This window comes from Typopeltis vanoorti, chromosome 16 (assembly GCF_054136105.1).
Source record: "Typopeltis vanoorti isolate ZY-2024b chromosome 16, IOZ_Tvanoo_1.0, whole genome shotgun sequence".
In the NCBI taxonomy this organism is placed as follows: Eukaryota; Metazoa; Arthropoda; class Arachnida; order Uropygi; family Thelyphonidae; genus Typopeltis; species Typopeltis vanoorti.
Window position 1 is genome coordinate 87,103,656 of NC_143564.1, and position 20,765 is coordinate 87,124,420.

Here is a 20,765-nt window from a genome sequence, read left to right on the forward strand (position 1 = left end):
TTATTAAAATATACAGACCATAACTGGATTATCTGTGTGGATCTTAAAATGGTGAACTTTTTACTTGGCTTTCAAAGAGGATATACAAAGTTTCCGTGTTTTCTATGCTTCTGGGATAGTCGAGCTAGAAACCAACACTGGAGTCAGAAACATTGGCCTCTTAGAATATCCTTAAATGTTGGAGAACAGAATGTTATAAATCAGCCTTTAATCGACAGAGAAAAAAATCATTTTTCCACCTCTACACATCAAACTAGGTCTTATGAAGCAGTATGTTAAAGCTTTAGATTTTCAAGGTGACTGTTTCCAATACATATGTGAAAAATTTCCACGACTTAGTTATGAAAAAATTAAAGCCGGTGTATTTGATGGACCGCAAATTAGAACTTTAATGAGAGACCCAAATTTCATCAACTCTATGAATGAAATTGAGAAAGAGGCCTGGACTTTATTTACGATGGTTGCAAATAATTTTCTTGGAAACAAAAAAGCGTGCAATTACAAAGATCAAAGCAGAAATTGCTATAAACAAAAATTTATTCCCTGAAACTCATGAGTAAGTAAAATGTTATTTTTTTATAAATATTCTTGTAATTTTTAATGAATATTGTTAAGTAGTTATGTATCTAATTATCAGCCTCTCACATTCAAAGCTCCAGTATGTATCATTGCAGGTTCTTATGCATTTATTCGTTTACTAACAAGCGAGAGTGGTGAGTGCTCAGATTCTGATCTGCGCACTGCTTTGAATAATAGGCTATATCTTTAGGAATTATTTAAATTTCTTGATAAAAAGTTAGGACCAGATTTTTAAAAGTACATACTTTCAGAAAATAATATTAAAAAATCGATTTTTTTGATCCTCTAAATAGTACTGCCTCCTTATAACTATCAAAAACAAATTAACAAAAAGAAAATGCCATAGAGGAAAAACCTGACGTGATAGAGAATAATGGGTTTGATATTTGAAATCAGCACACCCAAATTAGTAAAAATCTAGTCTCAATATAAAAGTCCGCAAAAATTGTGTTGGACTGTGTTATTACTACTACAAGGGCGAGTCAGGGACTCTTCAAAGGGAAGTCCCATATCACTCATACCACTTGCCATCTTCTCTTGAATTCTTTTACACTATCTGCACTCACTACCTCCAAAGGCAAGCCATTCCAATCCAATCATTCACTGCTCTATGAGAGAAAGATCTAATTCTCACTCTTTTCTTAATTGCATTCATTCTTAACTTCTATGAATGCCCTCTTGTCCTCTCTCTGCCCTCCATAAAATGAACAATTCCTTCCACTGGTATCCTGTATGATCTTTTCAGATGTTTGTAGGTTCTGTCATATCAGGAGGCTATTGAGAAGATTGAAAGATAACAGTGTAGTAGCAAAGGTTGTCAGTGTGTTACCTAGGTATGATGATGATGAGTTGCGATGAAGAGCCAAAATCATGAATGGTATTTTGGTGGAGCTGTTAGGATGTATGGCATGTGTTTGAGAAAAGAATGAAATTATACAGGTGTGATGGGTTGCATTTAAATGGCTTTGGAGTTAGTGTGCTGGATGAAAGTATAGTGTGTGGAAGTACAGTGTGTGATGCGTGCGAGATATCAGAAGGAAGAGATAAAGAGAAAAATCAGGAGAGTAGTACTGAAGAGACAGCAGTGCTTGGCAGTGGAAACGGTAGTAGTGTGAGAGAGGAAGAGAGAGCAAGGAGATGTGCTTTGCACTATGGGAGATAATGAGACATGGCATAGAGAAAGAGTGAATGTTGAAAGTGGCAGTGAATGTGTGTTTGAAGATGGAGTATAGTGCAATGTGAGGGGAGAAGTGGAGACTGAGCAGGTATATGTAGCTAGCGGTGATAAAGGTGGAAGTTTATTTCCACTGGGTTAGACTATAATAAGTTTAGTTTAATCCTTTATCCAAGTGTAAGCAAACAAATTTTGTGCCTGAAGTATCTTCAGGACTGAGGCAACTCGTGGTAAAGGTGGACTAAGCTCTCATCATTCCTTGTCTCATTATCTCCCATAGTGCAAAGCACATCTCCTTGTGGACATTATAATGCTATGCATTAAGAGAAGGGCCACTACCCAAACTGGTTTCGACATTTATTGAGGTCTCATCAGTGGGAGACAGACCCAGAAGTGGTGATACTAAGGCAGAAGCAATGGAGAGGTCATATTTACCTATATGAGTTGCCAAAAGGTGTACCACCTTATTATTAAATTACTCTGGATTTAGAGAAAGATGTTGGAAGTTTATTTTCCACTTGGTTAGACTATAATAAATTTAGTTTAATCCTTTATCAAAGTGTAAGCAAACAAAATTTGTGCCCGAAGTATCTTCAGGACTGAGGCAACTCGTGGACCAAGCTCTCAATCACTCTTTGTCTCAGTATCTCCCATAATGCAAAGCCCATCTCCTTGTGGACATGCATAATACTATACGTTAAGGGAAGGGCCACTACCCAGACTGGTTTCGACCTTTATTGGGGTCTCCTCAGTGACCTCTCCATTGCTTCTGCTTTAGTATCACCACTTTCGGGTCTGGCTCTCACTGATGAGACCTCAATAAAGGTCGAAACCAGTCTGGGTAGTGGCCCTTCCCTTAATGCATAGCATTATACATTCCACAAGGAGATGTGCTTTGCATTATGGGAGATACTGAGACAAGGAGTGATTGAGAGCTTGGTCCACGAGTTGCCTCAGTCCTGAAGATACTTCGGGCACAAATTTTGTTTGCTTACACTTGGATAAAGGATTTAACTAAATTTATTATGATGATAAAGGTGATTTGGCAGATGTAGTGGGGAAATCATTATAGACCTAAAAATGAACTGTTGTGTTTGTTTGCAAATGCCAGAAGTATCAGAAATAAAGTGGCTTTTTTATTTCTGATACTTCTGATATGGTAGTCAGTGGTCTTTGGAATTTTGAGTAAGGATTGAGAGAATATAAGTTGCAGAGCCTCGTGAATAGGAGGAAGAAGGGGAGGGGGATATGGTTGAGACATATAAGCTGATCAGGGGTTGTTATCAGGTAGACATAGAAGAGATTTTTCTTAGAATGGGAGAGTGGAGTAGAACAAGAAGCCATTGCTGGAAACTGTATAAGGAGGGTGTGAGCAAAGGCATGAGAAACAGGTTCTTTGCATGGGGAGCGGTTGGTGAGTGGAATGCATTGCCTGAGTGTGTTGTGGATGTGGACACATTGAGCATTGTATGCAATAGTGAGTACCTCCCATGATGAGCCTCTGACTCCATGGAGGTCAAATGTGTAAACTCCTTTATATATGATCTGATCAAGAATTTTCTGACTCATTTTGTTGCCTTTACTTGTCTCCTAATTCTGATGAACATACAATTTTGAATGATTTCTCTTCTTTAATTTCACAGACCAGGTAGGAAAAGAAGCTGAATATTTTGCTGTCAATGATGATTGCAAATTCTTAATCTGTTTCTCATAAGCTATATTCTGTAGTCTCATACACAAAACTTCGTGTGTGTGTGTGTGGGGGGGGAATTTACTAATATTAGAATTTACTAATATCTAGAATCTTAATGCCAATGTTAGCAATATGCACCACCACTTGCAGACACTAAACCTGATCTGTTAATTATCATTGAGCCTCGATTTTCATTCTCTTCAATTACAGCACACCTAAACTTTCTACAGTATGTTGTGTGATGTCTTCCATTTATTTATTTATTTATTTGTATGGAGTTTCCTCCCTTTTTCTCCCCTGTCCCTATTGGGGCAAGTTGAGCCCCCTCATGGGGGATTAAGTATTTATGGCTAGATTCGTGTGTTCACAGGGTCAGTTTGCCTGCTTGCAGGATGATAAACCCCAGATAAACTGGGGGGGGGGGGGACCCTGCGGTCCACGCCCAAGACTGGCTAACTTGGCTATGGCTGAGGAAGATCCTTAAGCTCCTCACATCGGCAACGGGATTCGAACCTAGGACACTCCTTCCCCAGGCATATGGTTGCGAAGCGCACAGCCACTAGGCTAACCGTATGAACATGTCTTCCATAAGAAGGATGGAACTTGCACTTTTGTTAGGTCTGATATACTATGCCAAAGGTTATCAAATGTGTAAATTCCTTTATATATGATCTGTTCAAGAATTTTTTGACTCATTTTGTTGTCTTCATTTGTTGCCTTTACTTGTCTCCTAATTCTGATGAACATACAATTTTGAATGATTTCTCTTCTTTAATTTCACAGACCAGGTAGGAAGAGAAGCTGAATATTTTGCTGTCAATAATGATTGAACACAAATTATTCACCAACCTACTGGACTACCAGATAATCCTCATCATTATTTCAACACCCTGAACCTTTTATTAACCAGCTCTCTCTCTTCAAATACAACACTGACATTAGCTCTCCTCTTAATAATTCTGACCATAATTATTATATGTTTCTTTTTCTACGAATTGTTCTTTTCCTAGCCAATCTCGGTTTCATCTCCTGTGACACCACAGTTTGCCATTTGAGTTGATCTTTGAGATTTCCATAGTATGATTATTGCTTCTGCTCTCATGATCCAAGCATTTGTACAGATCTAATAACTGAAATTATTCTTGCTAGAATTAATGCCTTTATTCCTAATTCCACCCAAAATCTCCAGTCCTTTCTAAGCTTTGGTTTTCCAACAAATGTGTCAAAGCAGTCCAAGCTAAAAATGTGCTAGACACATTTAATAGCTAAAGCCTCCAGCCTCTCACTCAGCTTACACTACAGCCCATAGCATCTGAAAAAATTGTCAAATCTAAAGCAGATTTTGTGATAGCCAAATGCACTAAACTTTCCTCCTGTTCAAACAGCAGTTGACCCTTTATCCCTTGTCATTGCTGGTGCAAAACTTCTGCTCTACTGTTTCCAGTATGGGTAAAGTTAACAAGGTCTTGCTGTAGAACAAGAATAGCAAGACCTTGCTAACTTTACCCATCTTTAGACACAGACCATGAAAAGATTTGGAGATCTTCTCATGGTTTCTCTTATTCTTTCCAAGCTGGTATCATATTATGTTTTCTATCCTACCCTTTGTGGGTGGAATGCTAGTTTTCTCTCTGGTCATACATACCTCTGTGGTAGATGGTTTCCTTTCATCTGATTTTTTCCATCAGTGTTAGAGTACCACAAAGCACCAGTTTCACATATCACTCTTCTGTACATTACTGAGCTTCTCTTGCTTACATCCTGTCCTATTCACAGCTTTGCTGATAACAGTACATGCATTCCTCCTTGTTATTCACAAAGCCTTGTATTACTCAGATAACCTCAAGCTTCAAAATCTCCTATGGCCAGTGCCTTTAACATTGATCTTTTAGTCATTCTCAAGTGTAGTGTTCATAATTTAGTAAAATTTAATGCTTACAAAACACAATTCTGCTTATTTCCTGGAAGAAAGATCATGCCTTACTCTCTATGCACACTGATTTTTGCATCTAGCCTATCCTTCTCCAAAAACATATCATGCTCAGTTTCTTTGCACACAAAAAAAAAAAAAAAAAAAAAACTTATTATTTTATGTTCTAAACATTACTTCTCTTCCGCTTAACTCCTAATACTTTATAAATCTCAACTCAAGCCTAGAATTGTGAACTTCTTTCCAAGCTGTATCATCTTATGTTTTCCATCCTACCCTTTGTGAGTGGAATGCTAGTTTTCTCTCTGGTCATGCATTAGCAAGATGTGGTAGATGGTTTCCTTTCATTTGATTTTTCCATCAGTGCCAGAGAACCACACAATCTAAAAATTTGTTCTCGCATCTGGGCACTAAAAAGATCCAGCATCATAATGCTGGATTTTGTCTTTACTTAATAGGTGACCTTTCTTTCATTAACTCTTTTCAGTGGCTTTCCCTTAGATGCTCTGTTTCTGTGTTATGCCTTTCTGTGAATGCTGCATGCTGCTCCACTTGAACTGGCTGCCAGTAGACCTTCACTCTCCTCAGACTGTAATTGAATTCAGTCACATCTTTTACTATCTTGGAAAGCCATAATTGTAGGGATGGTATCGGCACTTTTAACATTATATATATATATACACTAGGGGACTCTTCCCCCTGGTGCCCCCCCCCCCCCCCCACCCCCCCCCCCCGTGTTCCAGACTGGTAGGCCAATTCTCCTTGAATTCTGATGACTCGAATTTTGAAGACTCGACACTCAGAGTAGCCGCTGAGTGTTGAGTCTTCAAAAGGGGGCCTCCATCCCCTGACGCCTATGCCCCCCCCACCCGAGTTCTGGACTGGTATGCTGGTTCTCCTTGAATTCTGATAGCTCAAAAAGGGGGTTCGCCCCACCCCATGCCTACAGTGCCCCCCCCTCTCCAAAGTTCTGGGCTGGTAGGCCAGTTCTCCTTGAATTCTGATGACTCCAATTTTGAAGACTCGACACTCAGGGTAGCCCCTGAGTTTCAAAACGTTTCAAAAAACGTGACACTAAACGTTACATAAAAAGCTTATCACTTTATATATATATATATATCACCTGAAGAAGTCAGAACTCCGATGAAACTAGTTGTGATTCATTAAAGTTTTTTATTATACTCCCCAGGTTCTAGTCAGTATAATTATTAATTCTAAATGTATACATCCTGAGTCAACTCTAGTAACAACATATATCTACCTGCTGATGAGGTCAACATACATCGTATAAAAATATCAAAAAACACTGATAAAGATTGATCTTTTCATTAACAGGTTAGTCTCTTTAAAAAGATGCAAGTTCCACTCAGTCATCCCCAAGTTTTTAGATTTCAAAGAATAGATTCGCACTAAACGTGCGTATAATATCTACCGTAAAGCTAAACTTGATCTGTTGAATGAAAGGATCACAGACACTAAATGCATTTTAGCTTCATCCTTCTCAAAAAGAGATTCTTTAGAAAATAACTTAAGTTCATCTTTAGACTACAGTTCCTGGAATGATATTAAAAACATAAGCTCTCTCTGTGTTTCTAGAGCTCAACACACCAACAAACTAATTCTCATCAGAAAATTCAATCATCTTAAACAGGGGCAAGCTCGTCATCCTCATAGCAATTCACAAAACTTAATGTTGTGATTAACAAATCCTCATACATGCTTTCTTCAGCAGAACTTTGCATGCTATCAAAAGGTCTTAACTTCGTTCCTTCTCCGACCGCCATTCCTAAAGAACTCTTTCTTACAAAAGTTGAAAAAAAGCTGCCTCTCAGTTACCTAAACAAACAGCGAATCTACTTAGAATCGATGCTATCTTCACTATAAACAACAGTTGTTGTCCTACAGATAATCTATCTTCAGCTGAAAGAAAAGCAATCTACCTTCTTCGTAATAACAAAGAAATTATCATCTTACCTGCTGATAAAGGCAACGCGCCCGTAATCTTAGAAAAATCTGACTACCGTTCGAAGATCATTGACTTATTAAATTCTGATACCTATTCTATCTTAGAAAGTGATCCAACAAGAGGGCTTCATAACCGTACAAACAAACTTCTGAAATCTACATCAGAACTTCCTCGACACACAAGACTAGCTCTCCCATCTCTCCATCCTCGTTTGTATGGCCTACCTAAGATACACAAGGCTGACACTCCTTTAAGACCAATTGTACCTACTTATAATCTGTCAAAATATCTTGCATCTTCTTTAAAACATCTAGTTGGCAATTCCTCCTCCTTTATCAGAAATTCTGAGGATTTCATCTCAAAAATAACAAACTTAAATCTCAAAGACTGACAGAATGGTGAGCTTTGACATCGTGTCTCTTTTTACGAATGTACCTACAAATGAAGTTCACTCTTCTTACACATTGCATTAATTCTGGCTATTTCTGCTACGAGGAAAAAAAGAGAAAGAAGAGAGAGCTATTTCCAGTGCTACATTAAAACCTAAACTGTAGTTATGATACATAGATGATGTCTTCCTGATCTGGGAACATGGTTTAGAGGTACTTCAAAACTTCCTAGAACATTTAAATAACCAACACCAGAACATCAAATTTACATCTGAGCTTGAGATTAATGCTGTTCTTCCCTTTTTGTATCTTAAGATCAATAGATTGCCTGACTGTCTTAAATTTTCGATCTTTCGAAAAACCACCCACACTGATAGATACTTACATGCCTTTTCTCATCACTTTCTTCCACAGAAACTTGACATTATCTCCACTCTCACCCATCGAGCAAGATGTCTTTCTTCTACTGAAGACAACCTTCTAACAGAACTGAACTTCCTGAAATGTACCTTCTTAAATAATGGATATTCTTTTCGTAACATCACTAAACGTTTGAGACGTCTAAAACCTCAACAAGAAGAGGAATCCAACCCGATCGCCCACATCCAGTCGCCATATATAAGCCCTTTGACTCCAAAACTTGCTAGAATTTTGAAGAAATTCAATATAAAAACCAACTATACCATTCTACCAAAGCTTCGTTCCTTTCTGAGCTGCTCAAAACCAAAACACAACCAGCTACATTTTCCAGGTTTTTATAAAGTTGTGTGTGACTGGTAGACCTTATTTCGGTTAGACAGATAAATCTATTTCACTACATCTTGAGGAACACAGACGTGACATCTCCTACAAAAGAACCCGAGTGAGCGCCCTCTCCAGTCATGTTCTTTTCTCCACCAACTCTAATCTTGAAGAGCGTCAACACCAAATCGATTGGGATCGCACGACCAATTTATATATATGCAATGATGAGTTTGAATGACGCATTGTAGAATCTAAAGAAATAGTCCTGGATCCTTCACACATGAACAGCAATCTAAGTTACAGTTTGCCTGATTCCCATAGTGCAGTAATCCAATACTGGCGCTCTAAAATCAGCTATCACTCAACAACAACTCATGCTAATAATGCCACGCAGTCTCTGATTCAAATATGACCGTTGCTATTCTTCCAACTCTTTTGTGTTAAACTGAAAAGTCCATTTTTTTACCATATTAGTTTTTGTAAGTTTTTAGTTATTTCTTACTCAGCTGAAGAAGTCGGAACTACGATGAAACTAGTTGTGATTCATTAAAGTTTTTTTTATTATACTCCTCAGGTTCTAGTCAGTATAATTATTAATTGTAAATATATATATATATATATATATATAATCTTATTCAAATATGGTTATATATTAATTTTATACCTTGTTATATAAATGTTTTGTATTAAGCACTTTTCTCCTTTTCCAAATTAATGTGTATAGTTATTTCATTGTCTTTTATGTGACGGTCAGTAATCAAATTGTACACCGTTTGTTTTAGAATGTGGTGGAAAAATGCATCTTCGTGAAGGAGAATATGAAAAGGCTCATACAGACTTCTTTGAAGCATTTAAAAATTATGATGAGTCTGGTAGCCCAAGGTATGTCCTTTCTGTTGTTAAAATTTTGCCCTATATCATTCTCCATCTTTTTTAATTAGAGGTGCTATGTGAACCACTTCCCATTATCCATATACTTCAAAATGTAGCAAGAATTTAGCTATTTTTTTTAACTCCAGTCTAATTAAACTTGCTAAGAAATTATATTTTTGTTTAATCCTTTATCCAAGCATAAGCAAACAATTTGCATGTGAAGTATATCTTCATGATTTGGCTGTTTCTGCTTGCATATAGAGGATAATGACTTCACATTAATTGCCTTAGTATCCTGTAATGCATAGCATGCATTCATTTGAGTGCATATAATATTATGCATTATGGGAAGGTCATTGAAACCTAGGCTGGTTTCAATCTTTATTGAGGTCTCATCGGTGGGACCAGACCCAAAAGAGACACCACTGTTGAATTAATGCAGAAGTGATATATTTCTCATATACAAGTAGTGAAAATGTATCATGTCTTATTAATGGTTCTTCCCAGAAATGCATATCATTATCTGATTTAATCCTGTGACCTCCTCTTTTCAGAGGGTTGCAGCTGATGAACAGTTCTCTTCCATTCCTCTCTATCTTTTGCTTCTGGAATACTATTGCCCATCCAGTTTTTGATGTCGTCTTTCCATTCCAGTTGGGGTCTTCCTCTTTCCTTCCCTCCACCATCCTCTGCAATACTATTCTGGGGAGATCTTCAGAAGACCCCCCCTCATCAGATGTCTTGCAAATGCTATTTTCTTCTTTGGATATTAGCCTTTGCTCACTCTTTCAATTCATCTGATATGATCCATTTTTCTCAAGCACCACATTTCAAATGCATTCAATTGGTCAGTCATCTCCTTATTGATCATCCAGGACTCACATCCATATGTCCCCACACTCCAGATCATTGTTTTGAGGATTCCTACTTTTAACTTTTTGTTCAGATTTCTGTTTCCTCGTATGTGATATATTTGGAAAAATGCTTCTTTTGCCTTTTTAATTCTGTTCTTAATTTCATAGTTAGATCTCTTGTCATTTGTTATCCAACTTCCAAGGTACTCAATCATTATACACTCCTGAAATGGTGTGCTTTGCATTATGGGATACTAAGGCAATTAATGTGAAGTCATTAGCCTCTATATACAAGTAACCTAGTTATGAGAATACTTCCCATGCAAAATTTGTTTACTTAAACTAGGATAAAGGATTGAACAAGAATATAATTTCTTGGCAAATTTAACTTGTAATGAAGTGAAAAAACTTTCTAAAACTACAGTTCAATTGTCATAATTTAATTTGCAAATACACTCCTGTAAACCATTAAGTTGATTAATTTGCTCTATCTCAGTCAGTGTTAGCGATGCTCTTTATTTGGAAAGACCTAGGTTCAAACCCATCTAGGATGTGAAGAATCTTTTATAAGTGCCCTTTCAGGTTTTTTTTTCTCCCAACAAGTTAGTCATCCTGCAAAACAGGCAAAGTGGCTAGAAGAACACTTGCAATTTGCAGACATAATTTACTTGCCTCGTAGCCTTAGTTGGCTGTAGCTAATCTGTCTAAATCATATTGGAATTTCAAAGATTGATATCAGTCTTATAATTTTGTACATTATTCCTCTTATAAAAATGAAAGAGAAATGCATTCAGTGAGGAGTTACTTTTATAGAATAAGCTTTTATTTATATGGCTGGCAATGAATTTTTAATTCAAATAGAAAATGAAGTTATATTAACCATGTGATTTTGATTTGTCAAATGGGAATTTTATTCTGAGCAAATGCATTTGTTAAATATCTCAGAAAATAGGTGTGTACACCACACAAGTGCTTTAGTGAATACAAGTGAGGATTTCCTCCTCCTTTTAGGCATTGTGCTAGACAGACAGAAGTGTATTCACTTGCAATTAACAGACATGCATACATACATGCATACATTTGCCTAATAACCTTAGTTGCTTTCAGCATAACTCTGGCTTTTTTTTCAGGAGGTATGTGACACAATCATATAAAGCACATAGAACTTTTTTACTATAAAATAAATCCTTTTATTGATAGCTTTTTAAAAATTTTTATTATTATATTTGCATTTTTTTGTTATGTTTAAAACATTTTGAATGGTTTTATTTAAAATTACCATTTTTAATTTTAAATAACTCAAGGGCCTTGTTGATTAATTTGAGTAAAAATATTAATTTTTACTCAAAAATTAATATATTACTGCTATAATACCGTGAATATCAATAAAAATGAAATGATAATATTTGAATATTTTTAGAGCATGTTATTATGGAAATGAATGATCAGACAAAGTACTGTCAATATCGAAACTGTGTTCTGAGGTTTTTTTTTTATTATTATAAATCTTTTTGATTATATAATAATATGACAAAACATGGCCAAACAGCAGGTGTATATGAGGTAGAGTTTAGAGCTTTCTCTTCAAATGTTTTCATGAAGAAATGAGCTTTCAGGGGGGGGGGGTGAAGAGCCATAGCTGTCCCTTCTATTATTATTATTATTATTATTATTATTATTATTATTATGTGACACCTCCAGAGAGTCCAAACCCTCATCGAGGGAGAGTGTGCCAACAGCATCAAAAGATCTCTCCTTCCAACTACTAACCGCGCTCAAACTTGCTTAACTTTTTTCGTGAGCCATTAGTAGCAGAGGCTCTACCAATCGACCTGACCTAATTTCCTAGGATTTTCCTTTCCAAACAAAATAGCCAAAGTTCACAGTGAACTTAAGGCTGAAATATCATTTGGGAGTAAGTTCAATTTGAATAAGGTCTAAAGTGTCTTTAAATGGGATATTAGTGAACGGAGAGGAGACTTCAAAACTGATCATAAGGTTTTCTATACTGGAATCAAAGTGAGCTGAGTTTTTTGTGTATGTGTGTGTGTGTGGGGGGGGGGGGGTTGTCAGCATATTGGGAAAGCATTTTGTTAAATATTTGGATAATTTGTATGTGGGTGAATCAGTGGCATCAACAGTTGGGTGTAATGGTACATTCTGTTTATGAAATTTAGGTAGGCATTATATATGGGGTGGGGGAGATCTAGAATTATATGATTTTAGTTTGTTAGTAACTTCAACAGGCAAGGAGGTAACCTTTTTAAGAAGTCTGAAGTGATCTAACGCTTATTAGATTTAGTAACTACTATTTTATTATTCTTGTTGATTTCCACTAGTGCTTCATATTATATACAGGGTGTTCGGGATAAATTTGACATATTTATAATTAATTATATTTTTCCGTAAGTTACATGTATTAACACACACTTCTCTTCATTTAAAAGTTTGGACCCTTCTTCATTCATATACAAGATGTCAGAAAGGATGGATAGCTGGAACCCACCTGAATCATGGAAGAGAATAACTTGTATCATGATGATTCGTGCCCGCCATCAAAATAAGGATATTACGACTGCTGCCCAATGCTCCCTGAATACAGTAAAAACAATCAGGCATGAACTAGAGACTTGCAATGGTGACTACGAGGATGTAGCAAGAAGAAAGATCCCTAGCAGACGATCTGATTGCGTTCGTACAGCAGAATTCCTCGCAAATCTGCAGGAACAGGTGTTGAAGAACCCTGGCATTGGAATTCGGGCTTTGTTCGTGGAGTTGCTAACTGTAGTCAAGCCCTGGATAACAAGGGTAGCCAATGGTAGGCCGTATGTATGGCAGCAGGATTCGGCCCCTTGCCACACCTCTGGGAAAAGTCAAAAATGGTTGTCTGAAAATTTCTACGACTTCACCAGTCGAAATGTTTGGCCTCCAAACTCCCCAGACCTTAACCCCATGGATTATTTTGTATGGGGCGCAGTTGAAAAAGACACCAATCGCACTTCCAGTAATACAAAAGCCCAGTTAATGGATAAAATTAAAACAGTTTTTGCGGCCCTTCCCAGGGAGACTGTAGCATCAGCTTGTTCGAGGTTCCGAAGCAGAATTGAAGCTGTGATCGATGCTAATGGTGGTTATTTTGAGTAAATCTTGTTGATAGTATTGTAATTAACTCTGCCTGTAATGTTTTTTTGTCAATTCATTAAATTTAATAGATACAAAGAAGATTTTCTTTTTCCTTACGAAACTGTCAAATTTATCCCGAACACCCTGTATATTGGCAGTTACTTTTTGAAGGTTTTGCTTGTATTAGCAACAGCCAGTCTGATATTGTTGGCAGTATAGATAGGAAGGCTGAGAATCCCACATTCAATCTGAATCATAATTTCTTCTGTAGGAATTTTTATAGGTGCAAGAGCATAATTTTGATGAGATAATGCATTAATTGCTGCTTCAGGTTTGAAGGTGAAGGAAGATAAGTTTATTACAGTTTTTACTTGACATTGTTGAGGCTTGACAAGAGAGCTGTTTAGAAGTTTAGCAAATTTGTTGATATGCCTACTTTTTATTTTTAGAAATTCTTTTTGCAGCTGATGCATTAGAGACATCTGAAGGATCGTCCAAAGGGCAGCATTGCAGAGAGCTCTTCCATCACACAAATAGCTTTGTTAGGTAGAATGTGAGTATTGTCAATCTGTTCATGTAAAAGGCAATAAGCTAGTGCATCTGTATATGTGAGGGAGCCTTTGGTGAATAAACTGGTGTGTCAGTTTAACACCATCAGAGATGACATTATTATTATTCTCTCAGCTTTTTAGAAAAGCTAATCTGTTCAGTTGATATCGAAAAGCTTTAATTTCAGCTTAATATAATGGCCTTGAGTGCTATGGAGTCTTTGTGGATTATAGTAAGTCTGGTGGTAAGGCTTATACATTGGCTACTCATAACTGTATTTTTCAAGGAAATTACAACATAGTCTAATATATTATATCATTACAAACAAATAGAGGGGACCCCCCCCCCCCCCAAAGTTAATTTCTTCATGGAAACATTTAATGAGATCTAAACTCTGATAGCCAAATAGACCCACTATTTGGGTCTATTTGGCTCATCCACGTGGCCTGGATGCTCTGAACATATTTTTAACGTCAACCTCCAATATCTGTAAAAGTAGGTTATCTTAATTGTCATGTTAGGCTTTACATTTCCAATCCACTGAAATACAGTGGTCAAAAATACAGGCTTGCCCCACCTGCATGTTGTGGCTGTACTACCTGTGCCCAATGTGGCGGAAAAGTGCATGATAATAAATCTTGCTCTGCAAAGAAAGCTAAATATGTCAACTGTCGTGGAGATCATCCTGTTTACTCCCTTGCATGCCATAGGTGGAAGGATGAAAAAGAAATACATCAGATAAAACAAATATGTCATATTAGGACTCAGAGAAGAAGCTAGTCACCACTGCACACCTATTCTGACATCAGATAAAACAAATATATCATATTAAGATGCAGAGAAGAAGCTAGTCACCACTGCACACCTATTCTGACATCTTCTTATGCTGAAAAGGAGAAAATATCAATAGCAACTGAAATCTGTATGTCAGTTCCACCATCTGATAATTTTCCCATATCCAAACTTTATGATCATGAATGCTTCTCTGTGGAATTTGTCAGTCATGCCACCGAAGGTCTTACTCCAGAAACAACTCCAAAAATGATTCCATTTGATGAGAACTCGTTTGTCAAAGAAAATTATGGCAAGATCTCACCATAAAAAATATACAATCATGACATCCCCATTAAAAAAAAGTATTTTTGTATCGACAAAAGTAAACTCACCAAATGATTCTGACACATCAGATGACATATTAAACATTTTTCCAGAAGAAGAGATAGACACTGCCTATCTATACTTCCCTAAATTAATAGATAAATATAAGTCTGACAAAGGTAAACCCTTAATATCTTGACAAGCATTCAATGCCAAAGCAATAGGAACAGTTCTGCAGTGGAACTGTGATGGGTTTTGCTATAATATTGATGATATCAGTGTTCTCCTGAAGAAACACAAACTTTTCTGTTTCTGTCTACAGGAAACCTATTTAAAACCCAGTGTGGATATAACCTTAAGCTATTTTACTATTGTTCGAGAGGAGAGAACTAGAGATGGCCCAACTTATGGTGGAGTGGCTTTCCTAGTGGGCAATCATACTCCTTTCCAATATAACTAGCTTAATACTGCTCTGGAAGCAGTAGCATTTCATGTATCTCTGGAGTTTCTTATTACATTTATGTTACATTTATTTACCACCAGATTCTGAGTTAAATGAGAATGAAGTTGATCATCTTATATTAAAGTGTAATTTATACATGAGTTCTTTACAGAACATCTTGTCTCCCGTGTATAATCCACATCCACTGCATTGTGGGCCATCTAATGTGAGCAGTAGCATTTCATGTATCTCTGGAGTTTCTTATTACATTTATGTTACATTTATTTACCACCAGATTCTGAGTTAAATGAGAATGAAGTTGATCATCTTATATTAAAGTGTAATTTATACATGAGTTCTTTACAGAACATCTTGTCTCCCGTGTATAATCCACATCCACTGCATTGTGAGCCGCTAGAGCTGTTGTACAAAATGAAGACCTTTAATATTGATGTTCAGTTATGCTGGATTCCCAGCCACATTGGAATTAAAGGAAATGCAGTTGCTAAATCAACTTAACACTTTTCCCATGAAAATCTCATATACATATACATATTTGAAGATCTCATATAGACTTCTTCAGACATCTTATAAGATCAGAGCTAATTATCCATTGGTAGGAAGCACTGACAAACAAATTACATGAAATTAAGCTTGATTAAGCATTGGCAGTCTCAACGTAGAAACAAAAAAGAGGAAGTTGTTCTTACTAGGCTTTGCATAGGTCACAGTCATCTTATACAATCTTATTTACTGAGGGCCCTCCTGTATGTGAAAAATGCGAGACATCTCAATATTTTGTCATATTCTGGTTAAGTGCCAGCACTTCACATGAGAGAGGAATGAAATTTTACTAATCTAGCTAAACCATATACACTCAGGCAGATGTTTTTAACTTTTTACAAAGAATTTATTAAATCACATCATCATCAAATTCCTGCTATGTACCCTCAAGGGGTGTACAGGATATGACAGTACTACATGAAAAAATTACATCATTACTAACTTCCTATCTACAATTTTCCTCCAAATCAGTCTGTTACTTGTCAAGACTCCAACATTATCAGATCTTATATTTCTATTGTCTAAGGCACTTTGTACCGTATCAATCCACCTATATCTTGGTCTTCCTCTGGGTCGTTTTCCTACCAACCTGGCAGAGAACACTTGTTTTGCTAATCTTTCCTCTCCCATTCTATTTAAGTGACCATACCACCGGAGATTAGCTCTGCTAACGCATTCCTGGATGCTGACAATGTCAAGTTCTTTCCTAATATCCTCATTTTTAATATGATATTGCCATTGATGCCATCTGTTCACACCTCTAATCTTTCTCAGGACTCTCATATCTGCGGTCTCTAGTCTTTGGTCAAGTGTTTTACTTCTGACCCAGCTCTCAGATCCATAAGTTAAAACTGGTTTGAACACTGTCTTGTATACAGCTAATTTAGTGTTCCGACTAATTTCTTTCTTATTCCATATGAATTTATTCAATTGACTTCCCACCATACCAGCTTTGCTGATTCTGTTGTCTATTTCTATATTTAATTTACCATCTTAAGTAAAAATCATGCCTAAGTAGCTCAAATGTTTTACTTGTTCCACAGGTTCTCCATTCACAACACAGTTAACATTTTCAATGATTCTGCCTATTTTCATTGTCTTTTCCTTTTTATTGCTGACCTTCATACCATATCTATTACAACAGCTATTCAATTTAGTCAGAGAATCTTGCAGACTTGTAGCGGATTTATTTAGAAGTATAACATCATCCGCATAAAGCAAAGAGCTGACATTAACATCTCCAATTTGGATATCAGGTTTAATACCACATTCCTTCATAATGTGATCCATATAGATAATGAATAACAGAGGGGATAATGTACATCGTTGTCTCACACCAGATTTAACATTAAACCATCTTCCTGTACTTCCTTCAATTCTAACTGCTGACTTACAACTCAAATAAAGACTAAGTATTGCTTGATATAACCCCATTGACACCATATAACTGCAGCATATTGAATGCTTCTCTCTTGGCACCTTGTCATATGCCTTTTCCAAATCGACAAAACTTAAATATAGATCTTTGTTGTATTCCCATGCTTTCTCGGCTATTTGTCGTAAAGTGAAGATCTGATCCTGACAGCCTCTATTTGGCCTGAATCCAGCTTGTTCTTCACCAAGCTTTTCTTCCACAATTCTTCTCAACCGTTTCTCAAGTATACTTGCATAGATCTTGCCAGGAACACTCAGTAGGGAAATACCTCTGTAATTCTCACATTCAGTTTTATTTCCCTTTTTATATATGGGTACTATGAGAGCTCTACTCCAATCATTGGGAATTCGTCCCTCTGTTCAGGCTTTCTGAACTATGCAGTGCAGCCACTGTAAGATTCTTATACCACCATACTTCAGCATTTCTGGTCGAATATCATCTACTCCTGCTACCTTTCCACATTTCAAGCATTTGATGGCTTTTTCTACTTCAAGTATGGATATGTATTCCTGACTGCATGCCTGGTCAGTGTTTTTTATCACTGTGCTGTCATCACTGCTTGTTTCATTTAGCAGTTTTTCAAAGTAATTACTCCATACTTCAAGGATATCTTTTTCTCCTGTTTTCATGTCACCTTTATCATCTCTAACTCATTTTACAGCACTCTTTCCTCCATTTCTAAGCTTCTTCAACAACCTCCAAATTATTTTGCCACCTTCTTGATATTTATTTTCTATATTCTTGCCAAAGTCCTCCCATGACTTTTGTTTAGCTAGTTTTACACACTGTTTAGCTTTCTTACATTTGTCTCTGTATTCTCTAAGAGCACAAGCTGACTTATTTGCCAGGAACTTTTGATATGCTTTCTTCTTTTCCTTCATTGCCTCTTTAACTTCCTGTGTCCACCATGGAGTTCTGATTTTTCTATCCTTGCAGACAACCTCACCACATGCCTCTCTGGCTGAATCAATCAGTGTTTTCTTCAAGGCTTGCCACTGAATCTCAAAGGTTTGGTTGCTGTTCTCAAACTCTCATTTTTTTTTTTTTTTAAATAATATTTGTGTAGTTTAGTCTGCAGTTTACATCTGAGAGCTGCTCAACTTTTATTCGCTTTAAAACTTTCTTACATGTTATTCTTTTCGATAAGAAATTCAATTTTATCCTGCTCAAGACTAAACAGTGATCACTTCCAATTTCAAATCCTCTGTACACTCTGGTGTCCTGCACCAGGGAGAAAACATCACTATCGACAATAACATAGTCGATGAGACTTTTCTTCTTATTTCTTTCCTCTTCTCTCCATGTGAATTTGTGCACATTTTTATGTTGGAACATGGTGTTAGTAATAACCAGTCCATGTCCTGAGCAGAAATCCAACAGATATTTGCCATTATTATTAGCTTTGCTCTTTTCTCCAAATTTTCCCAAAATATTTTTGTATGTCTGACAATCATTTCCTACTCTGCTATTTAGATCCCCAACAAGGACCAACTTTTTCTTTTTCATTGTGTCAGTTGCTTTTTCTAAAGCCTCAAAAAATTCCTCCACTTCTACCTTAGTAGAACCTTCTGTGGGACCATAGGCACAAATAAGTCTCATTGTCCAGTTCCCCATTCTCATATTTGCCCACATTACTCTACTTGAGACTGACTGCCATTCAAGAAGAGATTAGCCTCGTATTTTGTGTTGAATACTATGGCTACTCCTTCTTTTCCTTGATTGTCATTACCTGAATATAACATTTTGTATTTATTGCTCAGAAAGATCTCACCAGTTTTGGTCTTTTTTGTTTCAGTCACCCCTATTATGTCGATCTGGTACTTATCTAATTCCTCAGCTAGCTCCATTTCTTTGCCATTCAGGCTTCTTACGTTGATAGTACCGATCTTTAACTCTGGTGATGTTGAGTTGGGGTTTGTTTTCAGATTTGTTCCAGTAGCTGACTTTTCGCTGTTCGCTCTGGTTCCCTGGCGAAAACAACGGGGGCCTTGTTTAACCGGGCAACGCCCCATCCGGCATGAAATTTTGTCATGTTGTACCATCATTTTTTATTTTGGTTTAACCAATAAGAATACAATTTGGTCGGCTAAATCCCAAATTGCCAGCCCATCCTCGTTCGTTCAGTATCAAAGTAGATACCCAACAGGGTGCACCACAAGAAGGTGAGGATTGGACATTAGGTCAGAAGCCCTGGTCGGTTCTCTGCATTCCTTTAAAGGCTATGTGGAGGTCTCCTCTCAGTTATACAGCTTTGACCCTTAAGCACCTCATTTAATCACAGTTGACTATGAATTCTGTTTTTTTTGTGTAGATAATGAAATTTATAATTTTTTTCTAATTTGCTTTTTTTGTACAGTACATATTATCATATTATTTACTTATTTATCACTTTATTACTATTTGTTACTATTTTTAGTACTGCTGTAATCTTTTTTTTTTTTTTTTTGCATGGTATGACCTTCACAGTGTATATTAACCACCTGCCTTATGCATAGAATGGTTAAAATCATCCATAATTGATAGTCTTACTTGTATCAATAAGATTTATTGTCTCTATTGCCTATGCTGTTTACAGTTCTCTTCAAATGAGCCTGTTTGTTTCCTGTTAATTTCATTTCTACTTCATACCAAAATCTCAAATTCAGTGCCAATATTATTTATGCTAGAACCTCTGCCATTCAGGATCTCTACTCTGATTGGATTTAATTCATCTGCAGTGATTATTCCCCCCCCCATCCTTTTTAAATACCCTGTATCTCTCATATTCTGTTCCTGTGAGGTATTTCATTCTATTAGCCAAATCTCACTAATGCTAATATTTGTAGGTTCCATGTCATTTAACAGCACTAAATATTCATCTTTAATTTGGTAAATGATATGGAATATATGATAACTGGCCATCAAACTTTAGTGAACTTGTCAATCTCTTATGCAACGTCTCTTCATACCATGTTTCATGTCAGATATACAAGGCATTAATATACAAACACCAGATCCCATTCAGTGGACTGTTAGTTTTCTTCCTAATTGTCTGTTATATGCATGAAATTAAAAAAAAAAATAAATAAATAAAATAAAAAAATAGACGGTGTGTGTGCATGTGCATATATATATACACACACACACATATATATAGAATATATATATATATATATATATAAAGAATATAAAGAATAATAAGGAAGACATGCATATATATATATATATATATATATAAGTGCGTGCACACACACACACACACACACACACACACACACACATACATATATATATATATATATATATCACTCCTACATATGATGAAGCCACAAGGTTTTAAGCAAATAAATGGTGTGCAAGTTGCATTTCAAGA

General features: G+C 36.5%; 1 protein-coding gene across 1 annotated transcript in view; it reads left to right on the top strand.

The window, feature by feature from the left end:
• The window catches only part of alien (COP9 signalosome complex subunit 2 alien), a 395,054-nt gene that overhangs the window by 247,940 nt on the left and 126,349 nt on the right, over positions 1 to 20,765 (top strand). Inside the window, exon 8 of the mRNA XM_090406656.1 lies at positions 9,258 to 9,357. Coding sequence (XP_090262782.1) covers positions 9,258 to 9,357 — 100 coding nt within the window. The remainder of the gene's footprint in view (positions 1 to 9,257; positions 9,358 to 20,765) is intronic.